This window comes from Gambusia affinis, linkage group LG18 (genome assembly GCF_019740435.1).
Source record: "Gambusia affinis linkage group LG18, SWU_Gaff_1.0, whole genome shotgun sequence".
NCBI classification, from domain to species: Eukaryota; Metazoa; Chordata; class Actinopteri; order Cyprinodontiformes; family Poeciliidae; genus Gambusia; species Gambusia affinis.
In genome coordinates this window covers 17,558,122-17,575,831 of record NC_057885.1, presented here as the reverse complement: position 1 = coordinate 17,575,831, position 17,710 = coordinate 17,558,122, and the positions used below count along the sequence as shown (strand labels likewise).

Below are 17,710 nucleotides of genomic sequence, written 5' to 3'. Positions count from 1 at the left end.
AGCATCTAGATTAAGAATATCTGTGCACTGCTGGTGTCGGTTAGGAAGATGAATCCAGTTGAGATTGGAAATATTTCATTGTTGTGGCAGAAAATGTTGTCATGTTTTCACCACCTGCACAGCGGCTCAGTTGATAACGCTGCTATGGAGAACCATTAAAGCCAAAATTTAAAAAAAATATAAATATAAATGGGAATAAAGATGCCAGTTATTCATTTATTTATTTATTCCCCTATATGATTGAAATACACTGCAGCTGCAGCAAGAAGGATGTAAAATGGATGGACTGCTGGATGTTTACCACAAAGTGAGAGAGCAACATTTTATAAAAAGACTGATTTAATATATATGATGGATGTGTCTGTTGATGGGTAAAGCCATTGATGATTATTTTACAAAAAAATGAACTGAAACTAAAGTGATGCAGTGAATTCTCCATTATCGATGGTGAGGTTGAAGGGTACGGAGATCCTTATGGGGAAACATTTTTCTTTTGCATTACCTCGCAATAAATAAATTTAAAAAAAAGAAAAACATTTTGTGTACAGTCAAGTATCAATTTCAAATATATACGCGTTTCAAGAGCCTCAGTGAAAACGTGTCTCTATATTCTTAACTCTTTGGTGCAGAAAATGTCATGTTGGACTGTTACACGGTAACTCCTAGTTATTTTGTTTCAGATCAGGCTTTACTGTCCAGCAAAGATAACGTGAGAAAAACCCAAAGCGTTTCTTTTTTCTTTTTTAGGGAGAAACAAAATCAATTGGCAACATCTGCTATCAAGCATCTTAGATAAAAAGGAAAAGAGAGAAATTTTACCCCAACCTTTGCAGAATTGCTTTTTATTTTTTTAAATCAACCTGCACCCAGCATCCACACTGTGGGCTACGGTGATGTTGACATTATACTGTGGATTCTTTCATTTGTTGTGAACTATTGACAACCCCACCTTTTAAAAACACTTACAACTCCCTATTTTAATAGTTTACACACAAAATATGTCTTAATTTGCATTAATGCACTGTAAACATCATCTTAGCACTAGAGCAGAAAATAACAGTCATTGTTTTTCTTGCAGCCAATTTGCTCTAAAGTGAATAAAGGCCGCTCCTGGATTGGCCGTTTTAGCATTTTATTTAGGTATTCCAGCTTCCCAATTTGTTCAAATATTTTTTTTTAAATCCCACAAATGGGTGAAATTTCCGTGAATAATTTGGAGTCACGTTTCACAGGTGAATCAGCAAAACTGTACACTGAGGTTTATGCATATAACAAGACAAAATAAGAACCTAAAGTCTGGATTCCTTTGATGCAAACATCTCAATATGTCGCCACCCAGTGAGCAGCGACAACATGCAACATCTCGTTAGCGTCCGTCTCTCTTCTTAAATGGACCTTTTGTCTGGCAGAGCTGGACGTCCATCCAGCTCCCAACAGCGCGTACATCAGATTATTTGCTTGTTTGTCACTTCCTCTCATCTCCAAAGCCCCAAACAGCTTGTTCTGCTGTCACAGACATCTGGTTGCCACAGACTCTAACGGTTGTACCGATGTTTAATACTACATTAGAAATGAGGCCGACTGCAGCATTGTGTGGGTGGCCAGCAGGTGTTTGCGCACCAGTATTTCCTAGTGTGTGTGTGTGTGTGTGATGTTCTGTTTGGTTGATGCTTATAGCAGATGGGTGGAAGATAGACGTGGCACTGGAAGTAGATTTTTAAAAGAGATGATTTCAGGGGAATAAAAGTGAAGGCTTAAAGGTGAACTGTGATATTGGAAAATTGAGGCAGTGACAGGTGTGAAGAGCTTGGTGAGCGACGGCAGAGAGCTTCGAGGAGGAGTAAAGGCGGGGCAAAAAATGGGAACTAATTGAAGAAAAGTCAACAAGCGTTGGAAGTGTGGGAAAGTTGAGAAGCAGAAGAGATCCTCTGCTGCTCGTTTCGATCATTAAGCCGTCATCACGCTCTGGAAGGATTGAGAGGCTAATGTAGTCGCCTCTTTAGTTGAAAGGCAACAAGGATCTGCGGAGAGAGTCTGAGTAGGACGGTGTCGGCGCTGATGCTGCTTGAAGGGCGTGCACCTGCAGATGTATCTGGTGCCTCGCAGTGGAAATGCACGGCTGCTGTTCTGGAGTGCTGAGAGGAGGAATACAAAAGAAAGACGGGGCGAGAAACATTTAGGGTTTGAATGATTCAAGAAGCAAAAATAAGCCAGGGATGCCTTTGGGGAGGCACAGAGTGGGAGGCAGGAGACTCACTCTGGGATAAAAAGAAGCTGTAGACTATAAATGAACTAGAAATTGGAGGGAAATGTGGAGACTTGATAGAGGTGGGTTGGTTGGGATGCGGATTGCAGGCGAGCTTTGAGTTTATGTCTCATGCAGCCACAGGCAATAGAGTCCATCTGGAAAGGTCACAAACTATTCTCCACGCCTTCCTCCCAGGATAATTCGATCGCAAGTGGGGAAGCTCTAAATTAAGCTCATGAGATGCGTTGTAATAGCAGGTGTGAGCGCGGTCATTGGTGACATTTACAGCCTCGACTCTGAACCATTAAGTTTCAGCAGGTCATCTGTGTAAAACCACAGTGGTCCAGAAAAACCAGGATAGGATCAACGCTGCTTTAGTAATAAATACAAAACGACAAAACTAAAGGAGGAACCGATGGTGCACACAAGTTAAAACCTCAAACTGAAGAAAAGCAAAACATGAGCCGTCTTCAAAATGTTGGACTCAACCCAAAACCCTGTTTTTAAAATAATGGATCACTAAACTTTCCCAGACCTGTATTTGTTTTGTTCTGCGTTAAGTCAACGAGAACGCTCAAATTTAAGGTGTTTTTCAACGTTTGGAAAGGGCTTGGACTTTAAAGTCCTTGAAATGTTTTGAAATTCAAATTGCGCAGTTTGAATATTTGAGAAAAATCTCCTTACTTAAAGTCGAGTAACTTTGTCATGCTTAGGCATTTAATTTGAACACGATGGTCATTTATCTGAACACAAACTGAGTTGTTTTGAATATTTTTTTATTCCTAATACGTTACTGATTGACTTGAAGGTGGTCTTACATTTTAAATGCTTCTGAAATTGAGGATTTTTTTTGTTCTCAGAATAATAATGTGTGTTAGAGAATCTTCAAAACATAAGATTTTCTTCGTTCATCCCTCTTATGTGTAACGTTTTCACAAGACATTAACAGAAACAAATGTCATACAATAGTGCATTTTCATCTCCAAACATTCATTGGTGCAAAAACCACACAGCAATGACTGCATGAACATTTTATTCTTCATGTTGTAGTTTATGGGACGCTGTCTCACAACATTTGATCGACAGAAAGAGCCCAACAAACGTTCTGAGTAAATTAATGTCCAGAGCGAATAAACCTGCCGTCGGCTGCAAAGACGACCTCTAATGTTTGGATTCTCTGCAGACTCTGGGAAAAATAAGCTCCTTTCACCCAGGCTGCCCTCCATTTCTGGTGTAAAACTAATTCATTCACTCACAGAAAACTGACAGAGCTCCACGCTGCATTACTTTTGTTTTATCGCGTCCCTCTGCTAAAGGCAGGTTTTTTTTTTCTTTCATGTATATTCGGGTTAATGCACTGGTTTTCAAAGAATTTGTTTAGTTAATGTATGTATTTTAATTTTTGATGATGGTGAAAGGTGACTGTTACTCCTCATGCCTGGTTCTAAATGGCAAAAAAAATAAAAATTAATTCTTTCATTTCTTTAACTACACATTTTTTCCCCAACTGTTTTTAAGTTGCTCTTTTATTAGAGGTGCTGGATAAATTAATCTTGTGGTATTAAACACCTTTGTGTATATATATTAATCTCAAATTCGTTAAGATTAGATAACTTGAATTTGACATGTTTCCAGTACATGATCCACATTTAAATAAGACGATGAACATGCGACGTAACTACACATTTATCTATAAAAAAAGAGGTGAAACAGGTCAACTCTTTTATTAGAAATTACTTCTGACTCAACAAAATATTGTTTTGCTAATTGTTTTGTTTACTGACTATAGATTGTTTCGTAGAGCATGTCTGAAATATTCAAATTGGAGTTTAGCCAAAACTGTCACAAGTGTCCAAGATTCATTTTCGAATCTAAGAAGAGTCGCCAAAAAATCGATTCACATAATAATCACAATTCTCATTTACTATGATACAGAATCTATATAAAATGTCCCAAAATCGATGACCATCACGCAGCCGGTCCTGGAAGCTGCGCTAAAAGCACTAAATTAACGACAAAAATGGCAGCGACGGATTGACTGGATGAAGCTGTTGATTTTTCATGATCCAGGTTTAGAAGTTTGTAAAATACCTCCAGCCACACGGAGGCTACATCAGGTGTCCCTGTAAAGGTTTTTATTCGTTTAGGCTAAAAACGGATCCGGTGTTTTTGGAGACCAGAAATCGTCATTTGGAGGGTGGACACATTTTGAATGATGGTTTTGTGTTTCAGTGTGTATCTGCGACCTGCGTCTTTCTTTGAAATAACATGTTGACTCCACCTCACTCTGTAACCCGCCTGGGTCTCATTCTAACATTTTTTTGCATTGTTCTGTGGCAGTGTTACAGCGCCGCCTATTGGCCCGGCATACGTACTACAGCGCTGTCATGTGGACGCACATTTCTCCATAAAACTTTATGAAAATTTAGTGTTCATCTGTGTAATCAGGGCTTGTACCAAAGTTCAGAGGAGCTCAGAAACTAAACGTTGACTCTCAGATCGCAGCTTTAGCTCTCTTTCTGTTAACTCCAGTCGGTAAGAGCAGAACCCAGAACATCTAAAGCACTGCAGGCTTTAGATGAAGTCAGGTTTTACGCTTCAGCCCCATCTCACATTTACCAAAAAACATCTTAATGATCAACAAGACCAACCTACTGGGTGATGGCCAGTAGCTGCTGTGCTGCTCCAGGCCTGGGATGATCTGTCACGGAGCCATGAATCCAGCTTTCTACCAGAAAAGCTTGAAGGAAAACGTTTGATTCTGGTAACTTATGCTCAAGCAGGCTTTTCTTTTGCATTAGAAGAATCATCCAAAGGGGAAAATCTGACGCTGTTGCATCTCCTTGAAGGTTTTCCTGTGTGGTTAAATAAAAGCTACTATGCAAAGACGAGCTGCCTCCACTGCGATGTAAAACACCGACTACCAAACACTTGGTGGCAACTGGGAGTTACATTTACAGGGGAACTACTTGGATGTAAATACTTTTTCCTGGCAGTATTACTGTTCCAGCTTTTGTAAGTGTGTAATGCATTGGAACATTATAATGGTGGTTGTGACAAAATATTTGAGAAATATCTTCCATTAACGACTTCCTTTGCTGCTTCTGTCTAAAGTGTCCCTGAAATATCAGTTTGAAGGCACAAAAAGCTCCGCAGCTCAAACTTGTTTTATGCATTTCTAATGTCAAAAACCTTTTAACCTTGGCTTTTGTATAAAAAACACCTACAGATAATGAATCCTACATGTTTTGAGAGCTCAAAACAATTATAAGAAAACATTTTTCTCTTTTTGTCTCTTCTCACTCTCCCAACACTTCTCCAAACCTTCAACCGCTTTCTGAGCTTTGATTCCCCGTCGCAGGTAGATTATAACCATTAAAATTGCACTTATATTCCCATCTCCATGCCTCTCTGTCATTCTGTCTCTTCCTCCTTATTACTCTTTAACTTTCTGCTGCTCCATCTGCTCCTCCCCTCCTCTAATTGGTACAATATCAGTTGGAGCTCAGATACTGCCGTCAGTTTTTGTCTGCTTTTTTGTTTCTTCTTCTGCCGATGCACAGCTTGCTCGAAACGTGTTTTCGTCTCGGAGCCTTTTTCTCTATACGTTCACTTCAGACATGTGCCTTGTGTTGCTTTATCAGCAGCGAATCTGACAAAGGACAAAGTGAAACTTGGTAGCCGCAGGAGACGTAGTTTGGTAAAAGGATTGGAAAGTTTGGGAGACAAATGGTTCAGAAGGTGATTCAGAAGGTTATTTACCTGAAAATATTGAATTTGTCCACTTCAAACGGCACAAGTGAACTTAATTTTGCTTAAAAATTTTATTTACTTTAATGCCCAAGGCAGAATTGCCACACATGAATACAGTACAGTTTTGTTGAATGTAATTTGGTTTTTACTGAAGTCTAAAATTATTTACATCTGTCTTCAAGTACAAGATTAAAAACGCAAGTTTAAAAAGCAAAACTAAAGCAGCATGTAAAAACACAGAAAATGAAATATGTAAGTTCACTCTTGCTGCTTCCAGAGGAATTTAGAGCAAATTGCGGCTGATCTGCGGGTTGAGTTCATAAATCGTCTCGATTAAAGCAGGATCAGTAAGAAGTATTTATACATTCAAGATGGCAGCCAGTTTGTCCTGGTGTTGCTCACCCAAAGGTTTGACGGATCTAGGTATTTCAGTTTCCCAAGCTGAATTTTCTTAAGAATATTTTAGAAGTTTTCAAAGGAAAAATCTGTGAAGGGGCAGCTTTTCTGTAAAATAACGTTAAGTTTCAACTAAAAATATGTGAAAGTCTACTACACTGAAACCAAAGGTGGACTTAATTGATAAAAAAACTGTGTGGAGATCACAGCTGCACCGTTGTTATTTTCTGCTTAGACATAATAAATGACTGCATTCCTAGTTTTGCAGATTAAGACTTTTCTTCTATTGTTAACTTAAAGTAATTAATTTATCTCGGGCTTAAACATCCAAACCAAACGTGACTAAATAAGTAAGTAAACCCAACATAGGAAAGAAATCTGCCATATTTGCTGCAGTTCAGAAAAACATTGTGGTTTTTTTTGTTGTTTGCTACCAGTTTAAAATACTTACAGATGTGTTGCTTTGCTCCCTGCTGGATTAGTGGTGCAGTTCCGGTGTTTTAGCTTCCAGCTCCAATGTGTTGCTTGTTGTAACTGCAGCGTGAGTCAAGTGCAAATAATCCTGGGTGTGTGATTGATGGGAGCAGAGCAGGGCGGGGCCACGCGGCCCGTTACTTATACAGAGAGCTGCACTGGTTACAGTCCAGCTCCTGCATACGAGTGCAGAGATTCATCACAATATTTTTGCGCTATTGTTGAAATATCGCCAAAAGTGGCGATAAAAATCTTTTATTTCCTAGGTTGCTGTTTAGCTGCCACTGCATAACATATCAATAAATACTAAAGGTATTTTATAAATCTAAATACCGTTCATGAAAAACAAATCCATCTGTAATTCGCGTCTTTAGGACACCAGTCATAGAAAGAAGTTTGATTTCTATCACCAAACCTTGCATATTAACTGAACTTATTGATATTTATTGATACTCTCATTGAACAAACTTTGGAGAAACGACACAAAGTAACAATTCTGACAATACAGAAAGTTTGTAGGGATTTTAAACATTAACTTTGATTTAGTATGATGACAATAAATCAGAATTCTTATAAATCTGAGAAAGTTATCACAGTAAACGATATGATAAACGATATGATAAACAATACGATAAACGATACGATAAACGATACGATAAACGATACGATAAACGCCCTCTTTACTTCATTTTTTTCTCTATTTAGACTCTAATAAGCAGATTGACACAACTTTGTCCCTTTCATGCATAAATTATGATCCTTTGTGTCAGGATGTTTTTCCTTTTTTTATATTTTCTTAAGGCATAAAAAATGGTAGGAAAATTTTTTTTTGTAAAACAAAAATTGGGATTTTATTTTTTTTAGGTGATCAATTGTAATTTTCTCCAAATACAAACTTATTTGAAAAATACACCAGTACTTTGTTCTTTAGGGGTTATCCGATGTCACAATATTTTTTTTTTACCTGCTAGAGTAGGAGGAGGAACCGGGTCGGTCGGCATGCTTTTTTTCTGTCAGCCATATTGGATTTAACAAAAATAATTTCTTGCTTTTGCAGCTTATGGCCAGTAGTTGATAAGTGTATTTTATGATGCATTCGTGTCCACTTCAGTGGTCTGTGTGCATTTCTCACATAAAAATCCACAAGAAGCACAATAAAAAGGCTTTTAGATAACTGTCCACTGTAGTCACCACTCTGCATGAAAGGGTTAAATTGTGTATTCTTGTTTTCTCTCTTGTATTGAAGGTTTGTTAAAAACGCATCAGAGAAGCCTGATGCTACCCGAACATCAAATGTATCATTTTGACCCGGGCCAACTTTTGGCTCTCGCTATGAATCTACTGTCTAATGAGAATCATTTTCGGATCCTCTGGAGTGTTGATAGTTTTTATGACTATTTCTGAACATACGTCAGCGTATGAACAGAAATGGCCGCCCTCCACCTTCCATCCATTTATTTTTACCATTTTGTTCAGAGTTTTTTCCATTTATCCGCTGACAGTAACTACTCTGACCCGGTTTGCTGTAATCCACCCTGAATCCAGAGCTGCTACATTTGGTGCTTTTTTAAAGACTGCAGTAGCAGTGAGTGATTTGTAATGAACCCCATGATGGAGCAACATTTTTCTCATTCAAAGTCAGAGAAATGTTGACCTGCGCTGCAGAGGGACTGAAGAGTTTTAGTGATTTATTGGAAGCAGTCAGGAAGCGGATGGAGGGGTTGTAGACTGCTGCTTTCTGACTGGAGACTGGAAGGAAATATAGAAAAATTTGCTGTTAATGCTGAAGAATAGGTAACAGAGTGAAAGTTTACAGCTGGATAAACTGACAGAGTGTGGAAAGATTATCAGACGGATTTCACACGAAGCTGCAAAGTTTGTGTTTGTGGGTATCTACTGATTAAAAGCTCCCATCAAAACAGAGCGGGACAAAGATCCGGGCTCCAGTGACTCAGAGTGCCTGACTGCGCAGAGTTGCATCAGTATGTGTGTCAAACCACCACACTACTTAAATTATTTGTGCCTCTGACTCCCTGGAGACAATGAAGAAAGAGGTAAGACAGAAACAATGACATGGTGGGAGTGAAGGAGCAGGAAAGTGTGATTTTTCCTGTTTGACAGTGCCCTGGGCTGAAAGAAGCCGTCACCTAGACTTGAATTATTAACACGGTACTTGACTTCCCCTTCAGTTCGGTCGGTACAGGAACTCTTCTAGATCTGTGGCAGCGCTGCCTCTCAGCCAGTCTTGGGAAAATGAGATTAAAGTATTGTGGCTTCACTGTGGAGCCATTTTTATGTTTGTGTGCCCCGCAGCTAAACCCCACTATTCATATACACTCATCGGCCACTTCATTAGGTACACCAGTCCAATTGCTCCTTAACACAACTGTTGAATCAGCCAATCGCATGGCAGCAGCTTGATGCATTTAGGCATGTAGACATGGCCAAGACGATCTGCTGCAGTTCAAACCGAGCATCAGAACGAGGAGGAAAGGTGATTCAAGTGACTCTGAACATAGCATGGTTGTTGGTATGAGTATTTCAGAAACTGCTGATCTACTGGGATTTTCACTCACAACCATCTCAAGTTGTGAGACGGTCTGAATGGTCTGAAAAAGGGAAAATATCCAGTCACCGTTAGTTCTGTTGGACCAGAGGTCAGAGGTCAGAGGAGAACAGCCAGACTGGTTTGAGCTGATAGAATGAACAACTCAATTAAACTCTCGTTACAACCGAGGTCTGCAGAAGAGCATCTCTGAACCCACAACATGTCCAACCTTGAGGAGTCAACAACCTGAAAGGTTGGATCCATCCTGCCTTGTATAAACGGTTCAGGCTGGTGTTGGTGATATTTTCCTGGCACACTTTGGGTCCATTGGCACCAACTGAGCCTCAACGCCACAGCCTACCTGAACATTATTCATCCCTTTATGACCAGGGTGTACCCATCTTCTGACGGCTACTTCCAGCAGGAAACGCGCCATGTCATGATGCGCCAATCATCTCAGTCTGGTTTCTTGAACAATGAATTCACTGAACTCAAATGGCCTCCGCAGTCACCAGATCTCAGTCCAACAGAAAACCTTTGGGATGTGGTGCAACGGGAGATTCACATCATGGATGTTCAGCCAATAAATCTGCAGCGACTGCGTGATGCTGTCATGTTAATATGGACCAGAATCTCTGAGGAACGTTTCCTGTACCTCCTTGAATCTCTGCCACGAAGGATTAAGGCAGTTCTGAAGGCAAAAGAACCTGGTGTACCTAATAAAGTGGCCAGTGAGTGTATTATATTAGACTCACACAAAAACACTCTCAGATTCCTTATTAGCATTATGGAAATGCTACAAGGTTATCTTTAATGAATGCAAGCATTTAATTTAGAGAAAATTAATAAAATCCTCCAATTATCTGCCAGGTTATACTTTCTCCTTTTTTTTTAGTTTTCTGTAAAACAAATCCCATCTGTGTGGTTCTAATAACCGAGTATCCGCTGTGTTACTGTTGTGAATTCTTGTCTGACTTCATATCCCATTTATATGTTTGTTCAGCCAAGTGCAACAGCCAAACATCTGTCTTGCTGCACATTTCATTAGCCTCCTGACATGAACACGCAGCGCCGTTTTCACAATGTTGGCCCTCATTTTGGTGGATCCAGCCGTTTTCCCTATAAAAATACATTATTTTATTTATGCAAAAACTTGGGTTTTATGTGTTTTATTAGTTTGCATACTCATGTAGATGGAGTTATTATTACTTTTTGTGTTTAATATTAGATCGTTCAGCATGGGATTTGTTGAAAACCCATTAAAATAAAGAGAAATTACATAAACAAATTACATTATTTCAATAAAATTATTCAAAAAGTAAAAGTTGGATAGTTTTATCACACAGAATAGAATATTTAGTGTTTATTTTTGTTTATTTTGATCATCTTGTATTTAAAATTAGCAAAAAACTTGTTTTCTTTTTGGGTTTTATTAGTCTGCATACTCGTGTAAATGGAGTTATTGTAAATTAGTTTATGTTTTTAATATGTCTTAAAGCATGGGATTTGTTGAAGATCAACTAAAATAAAGTGTAATATCAGCAAAAAATGCTATTATTTCAGTTAAATGATTCAAAAAGTAAAACTTGTTCATTGTTTATTATTACAAACAACAAAATATTTAGTGTTTATTTTTGTTCATTTTGATTGTTTTGGATTTTATTTGTGCTAAAAGCTTTGGTTTTATGGATTTTATTAGTTTGCTTATGCATGTTGATGGAGTTACTTTTAGTGTTTAATATTTGATCTTTCAGGGTGATAGTTGTTGAATTCAATTTAAATAAAGAGAAATATTACCAAAGATTTTATTGTTTTAAAAAAGTAAAAGTCGTGAAGATTTATTACTCACAGTTATATATGAAATGTTTATTTCTGTTCATTTTTAGTATTATTGATTAAAACTGAAACAAAAAACATATTATAGAAGACATTCAAATTCAAAAGTACTTTATTGATCCCGAAGGAAAAAGCTTCATAAGAAGCTGTGCTGTATCCAACCTTATGTCTGAAAAGTTTAGTGGAAGGAAAAAAAAGTGTGGTGAAAGAAAAAGCATAAGAAAAAGGGGTCAACTGAAGCCTTGATATGCAAAACTCTTAATGCAATTTTTATTTTTTATTGGTGAGTTTTGGAGAAATTCAGTGTACTCGCTCTCATCCAGGATCTGCACTGCAGCTCTCATAAACAGCGGCTCAAGCCCAGAAAAACTTGACTGCTGCTCCTTGGTGGGAAAATGATTTGTAGATTTTCATCTAGAAATCAAAGCTCATTTGTTCCATCAAAGTGAAGCTTCTGATGCAGTTCTGCAGGAGTGGATTTACCTCATAACGGCTTTAAAGAGCCCCACTAAGAAGCTGACTGATTCCTTTACATACTAAACATGAGTTGTGCATAAATCCCACTTTTGGTTGTTTGTGTAAAAGTGTTAAAGCCCTCTTTGAGCATCAACCCCACTGTCCAGTTGGCCAACGTCTTTGAAGGTCAAACAGTGACTGAACCAAAGAGCTGCATCAGTTTCACTGTAAACAAAGTTTAATGCTGTCCTCCGTTTCCCCTGGGAGGAGCAGCAGAAACGCCGGCTGCAGTCGGCCACTCTGTCTCTGTGGCTCTGCAGTCAGCGCCAACTGCTGCTCTGGTCCGGTGTTTCTGTTTGGCCTGCAGCGCTAAAGGGCTTGGGCAGAGGGCAGTTTGCTTTACAGCCCGCTAACGCCGAGAGGACACCTAATGAGGAGACAGGAAAAGTAAGCAGTGGAAAGTAAAGACAAGTGTGAAAGCAAAGGGCGCCTTGGATACTGATAGTGAAAATACGGCCAGTCCAGGAAGGATTTTTATTCAGACTCCTTAGTCAAGTAAATCTTGACTGTTTTGGTTTTTGGTTTTTGTTTTTTTTGTCACTTTTTTGTCAGCTTTATTTCACCTGCTGGTGAAAACAGTTTTTATGTCTCCTGTAAAAGCTGTGTGCGACAATCTGATTGTTTTGGGAGGGAAATTAAAGAGCTGTCAGTTTATTGTGTTGCATTTGGAAACCCAGACACTGATTTCTCTGTTTTCACAAAGCAGTAGGATAAAATGAAAGTGGAATTGTTCTTATTTACAAGAGAACCCATTTGCATTGCTTCTCTTTCACAAGGAAACAAAAACATTTTGCATTTTAGTTGCAGCCTAGAGACTCTTGGTATCCTGAATACTCACTTCCACCTTGTCCTATAAACCCCGCTGAGGTTCCGGTTTGCAGCGTGTCCCAGTTCTCCAGAGTTCCCCGACCCCTCGCCCTGATTGCATTAAGTCTAGTGTATGTTGAATTAAAAGGCAGAAATATGGCGATGTTCACAGAGCAAGCGGTCTGTTGTGAGGAAATCAGTTTTCAAATGTAAAGTATTGAAATAATTTCACTCTCCATGATGGTGAATACTATCGAACTTTGTTCTGTCAAGTCAGAACCAAACACATTTGAACAGACAAATATCTCCTTCAGTGTCTTTGGAAGGCAAAAATACTTAAACTGGGCATTTTACATTGTTTTGAAAAGGCATAAAGTAGTTATTGCTTATGACAATAAGGACTGTATTGTCATAAGCATCCTGCTTTGGATGCTAGTTATGAAGCAGTGGCTCAAGTCGATCATGTAACACTTATTATCCAATTTTTGCACGTTTGTGACCTACACATTTGAAACTTTATGTGGACTTACGCTCTCCATAGAGAGATGGAGTCTATATGTACAATTTGGAGGTGTGGGTGTTTCTTCCTTGTTGGTCCAAAGTTCAGCTCTGGGGAAAAAAATTGGTCCTGAATGTTTTAGCTCGTTTTTATGGAGCTGTAGCATTTTCCAGAAGCTATTGGTTTAGATGTTCACTTTGGTGATTTTTTTTTACATTAGATGCTTTGATTCTTGTTTATTAAACATCTAAAGGAGTTTGAACATTTTCCACTCTTTCCACGTTAAATTAAAGTGGTGAATGAAAATTTCCCTCGACCTGAAATCAGTTATAATCTCTTGTTTTTTGGTATTTAGTTAGGTTTTCTGTTTATGACTTTAAAATATTCAGGGAAAATTTGCCCATTCATGTTTTGTTTTTCTTTAATATAAATACTTTACTCTCTCTTGGCTGCCATACAAAGCCACCAATCCAGAAGTGGCACCATTCATCGTCCTGGAAACACCGGAGATGCGAAGGATAGCTTCTGCTAGCTTCTGCTGCTAAGCTGGTTTCCACTGTATGTATTCATACATATTGAAGTATATTTGATGTTTGAACCGTTGAAATGGTCGGTTATGAGAGAAAATCTCCAGTATTTGCAGATTCCAGGTATCTTGTGAATACTGGGGGCCCACCCTACGAGGTAAAACAACTCCTCAACGTAAAAATGACAGGAGAGAAAGCAACATTTATGTTTGCATTTAACTTTCCAGTTTTTTTTGAATCTTTGGAAGAAGAAATGAAGCTCATGACAAACGTTTCTCATCATAATTCTCTGCAGCTCACATTGTGAAGATATTTTCAGCATATCATCAGCGCGGCACAACATTGTTATAATTACAATTTCTCCTCATCTTTCGCTCGCAGCCCTCCAGGGCCTCCATATGTTGAAGTATTGGACTTTCATTTCTCCCCTCCGTTTCTGCTCTCCTGCCAAGTGTTTGTGACGCAGCTACTTTTTTCCTGCTCCTCGCTCGTCTCCTGCAGGTTTTCTGCCTTTTGCTCATTTCTCTGCTCATATTTCGGGCAGCCATTGTCTTCTAAAGCGGGTTTGATTGAAACAGATGTGATGTTTGCATTCCTGCAGTGCAAACATTAAAGTCCTCTTAAGAAGCTAATAATAGTATCTGAACAGCGTTGTGACAAACACCTCATGGATTATTATGCAGAAGTTATGCGCAAATTCTCAAAATGTACAATGGAACTGTAATATTTTATGTTTTTAACTCTTTAAAGACAAAGTTTCAGATCTCCTCCTTTGCTTATTTCAATTGTACTAAGTTCTTTAAATGTCTTGAGTAAATACTTTTGCCCATTTCTGGAAAGGCTCAACTGGAAACTTCAATATATAGCAGTTATTTTTGCAATTTACCGTCTTTTAAAAGAGAGTTTCATCAGATTAAACCAAAGAAAAACATGCTTCCTGCTACGGCGGGAGTGAAATTCCCTTTATAACCTGAGATTGGCTGGAAAGCACAAGATCTCCCCTTTAAGAAACCGTTTGAAGTTTTCAGATAACGCAGAGTGTCATGAGTGAAATGTTCGGTCTGTAAGGGTGAAGAATACATTTCCAACATGAATTAATCATGAAATAACTGAACAAATAGCAACAGTTTTCTAAAGCTCAAGAATCACCAGACGAATCATCAGCTCTGTTACTTCAGGCTTCACCTGCTCAGACACAAGCTGGTCACCTGACAGCTGCAGCAGCCAATACAGTACCAGGCCATGCCAACTTTCTTAAAAACTCTTGTCTTGTTCTTCCAAAGTGTGCACCAGTCATCCATTTTTGGCCCACAGATCGATTTCTTGCATTCACCTCAATAATAATTCACAAGTAGTGAAGAACCGACGGACCAGCAGAGGCAGTTGAGAAGCTGCAGCAAGCATTTGTTGCTATTCCTGAGAAATCCTTGAATACGACGACAAATGAATCCAAAATGACAGAACTTAAAGTGAGATCATTTTTATATTTGGAGGCCTGTCACAGTAACAATTTTTTATTGGAAGATAAATTGTCCCACAAGTTATTGCGATAGACGACAGTATTGTTCTGAGACAATTTTCGACTAATCTGATCGCAGTGCAATAGCAATCTGATGAAACATTTTCAAAGATCATTAAACTTCAAATTCTAATGAACATTTGACATTGGAACTGGACAGACATTTTGAGTACTGCAGTGACGCCATCATAAACACAGAGTGTCCAGTTTACGACTCTGTCCTTCGGTAAATAATGAGATAATTCATTTGCTGTCAGTAGTTCATTTTACTCAAGCTTATACCTAATTCATAATTTAGTGCTTCCACTTTTGTAAAACAAAATTGTGATAAATGTGCAGAAAATGCTGTTTTTATGTTCTTGCTTCAGATTAGGTTTACTTAACCACACTCAGGAAAAAATGTGCCCATCTCAAAGAATATCAGAATCAAGTTGTCAGTAATGTTTGCATATATTGTATTTAAGTGCCTCACGTTGCTAACTGACCTCTGACAGGTATTCAGGAGCGGCGAAGGCATGGGGATCCGTCTGGACAGCGCGTCGGCCTTCCAGGGCGCCATCATCTCGCCTCACTACGACTCGCTGCTGGTGAAAGTGATCGCCAGCGGGAAGGACCTGAACAAGGCCGCCTCCAAGATGAGCCGAGCTCTGGCCGAGTTCAGAGTGCGAGGGGTCAAGGTAGGAGCATCGGCGCCGTTTCGTTTAATCCTGGCGGTACGCCAGCAGCTCAGGTTGTGCTTTCGTCTGCGTTTTATGTTGCTGTTGCCTCCGTGGAAATTAAGACGTTGTCATGAACCTGAAGGCTGTTTTATTGTGATATAGAGGACTGTACTTTTAAACCATTTCCAAATTTCATTTCTGCTTTTTAAGCTCTTTCTGCTGCAAGACACAAAAACTGTCAGCGGATCTGTGAGTCGTTCAAGGCGAACATTCTCGTCATTTACGGGGCGTAGGCTCCGTCAGCTCGTTTAAGGCAACATGCCACAGAAGATTGCTCTTGGCAAACGTTGACACTTCCTTTGTGAATGTTCACTCTGTTTACCTTTTGTCTCTGTCTATACCGCCTACACCTTATTCAAGCATCTCTTTACATTTCATTCATGATGCCTCCCACACTTAATTTTCTACTCAGCCGTGACTTCCTCAAGTTGAGCCGCTTCTTCACCTAAATCTTTTAAAGTATTTTTATTTATAACATTTAGTGAGCATTTTGTCCAAAGGGAGCTACAAATGAGAGCATTAATGGGGTTATTATTAAAGCTAACAGCTGGATATTCAAGAGTTTCCACAAGATTGACACTGATCTGCCAGCAGATTTACGCTTTTGTGTGAGTATTCCTGTGAGTCCAGTGTTGGTATTTTTATCCTTTTATTAAATAAATATGCCACTCTTATGTTATGAATTTAAAGGAAAAGATCTGGAAGTGACCCTAATTTTAGTAAACGTGACAGATAATGAAGATGTTATGAAAGCAGCTTCTTTTTCTCATCTCTTTCCTGTTTTACTTGCAAACACACAGGGGTTGGAGGGAAGAAGATTAGTAAATTATTCATGAAATTAAATACCATGTAAGTGGTTGTTTATAGGTGTGAAATGAAGAAAAGATAACCCTCTCCCCTGGAGACACGGAGCGTCGTCTTGCATCAGAGAGAGAAAAGCACTGCCTGGTCAAGGTGCATCTAAACCTCTCATTCCTCTTAATGATGAAGAGATTAAATTGATTTCCCGTCTGTCCTTTAAATGTTGGATTGTGATCCTTTATAAATGTGTCGGTTTAATCCAGAACTACAATCTAAGAGCGAATTTCTGGCTGCCAATGTTTACCTGGATGGACCCTGCTTGTTGAGTCAGTCAGACACCTAAGGTTTTTCTCCAAGGCGCCATAAATGTTACCAGGTGTCGCTAATGGCAACACTCATCATTGTTAAAGCCTTCACCGAGGGAGGAAGACTCAAAGTTAGATGCTCAGGACTGTGGAGTATTTAAATAAAGACCCAGGAAGGTGCAAGAAGCTTTTCGGTTATACATCTGGTTGATTCAGGCTGCTTGAAAGAGCAACACTTACAGGTGATAACAGGAAGGCTAAACGGAATACGACCTTTAGCCTGAAACGTGCATCATTTAAAATGTTAACCTTTTGGAAATCTCTGTTTTCCAGGAATAAACAGGCCACCATTTTACTAATGCTGGATAAACTGTCATTGGATAACTGTTTTCTTGCATTTAACTAAAATAAAATAAAAATATTGGGGTCCTCTCTCTCAACCTGCTTCTAAACCTTTTTGACTAATTCCAAAAACAAGGAACAAAGCTGTTACGAATGCTATTATATCTTCTTTCAAAAGACTTGAGAGATAAATTGAAAACTGCCAAAATGAAAATAGAAAGACAAAATTCTGATCTATGCGTCTCCAGATATTAAAAGAAAACCTGGATGCTCATGGTAAACCAGTGCTACCAACCATGTGCTACGGTAGTTAGCAGTGGTGGCCATCGCTAGCTAAAAACCCTACAGCAATGCATTTTGGGTAAATGTCATTTGCCGCACCGCTTTACAGGTGGAGAATGTAAGGAGAGGAATGCGTGA

General features: G+C 39.0%; 1 protein-coding gene across 1 annotated transcript in view; it reads left to right on the top strand.

Moving 5' to 3' along the window:
- The window catches only part of pcxb (pyruvate carboxylase b), a 333,693-nt gene that overhangs the window by 129,362 nt on the left and 186,621 nt on the right, over positions 1-17,710 (top strand). The window contains exon 11 of the mRNA XM_044098259.1: positions 15,618-15,800. Coding sequence (XP_043954194.1) covers positions 15,618-15,800 — 183 coding nt within the window. The remainder of the gene's footprint in view (positions 1-15,617; positions 15,801-17,710) is intronic.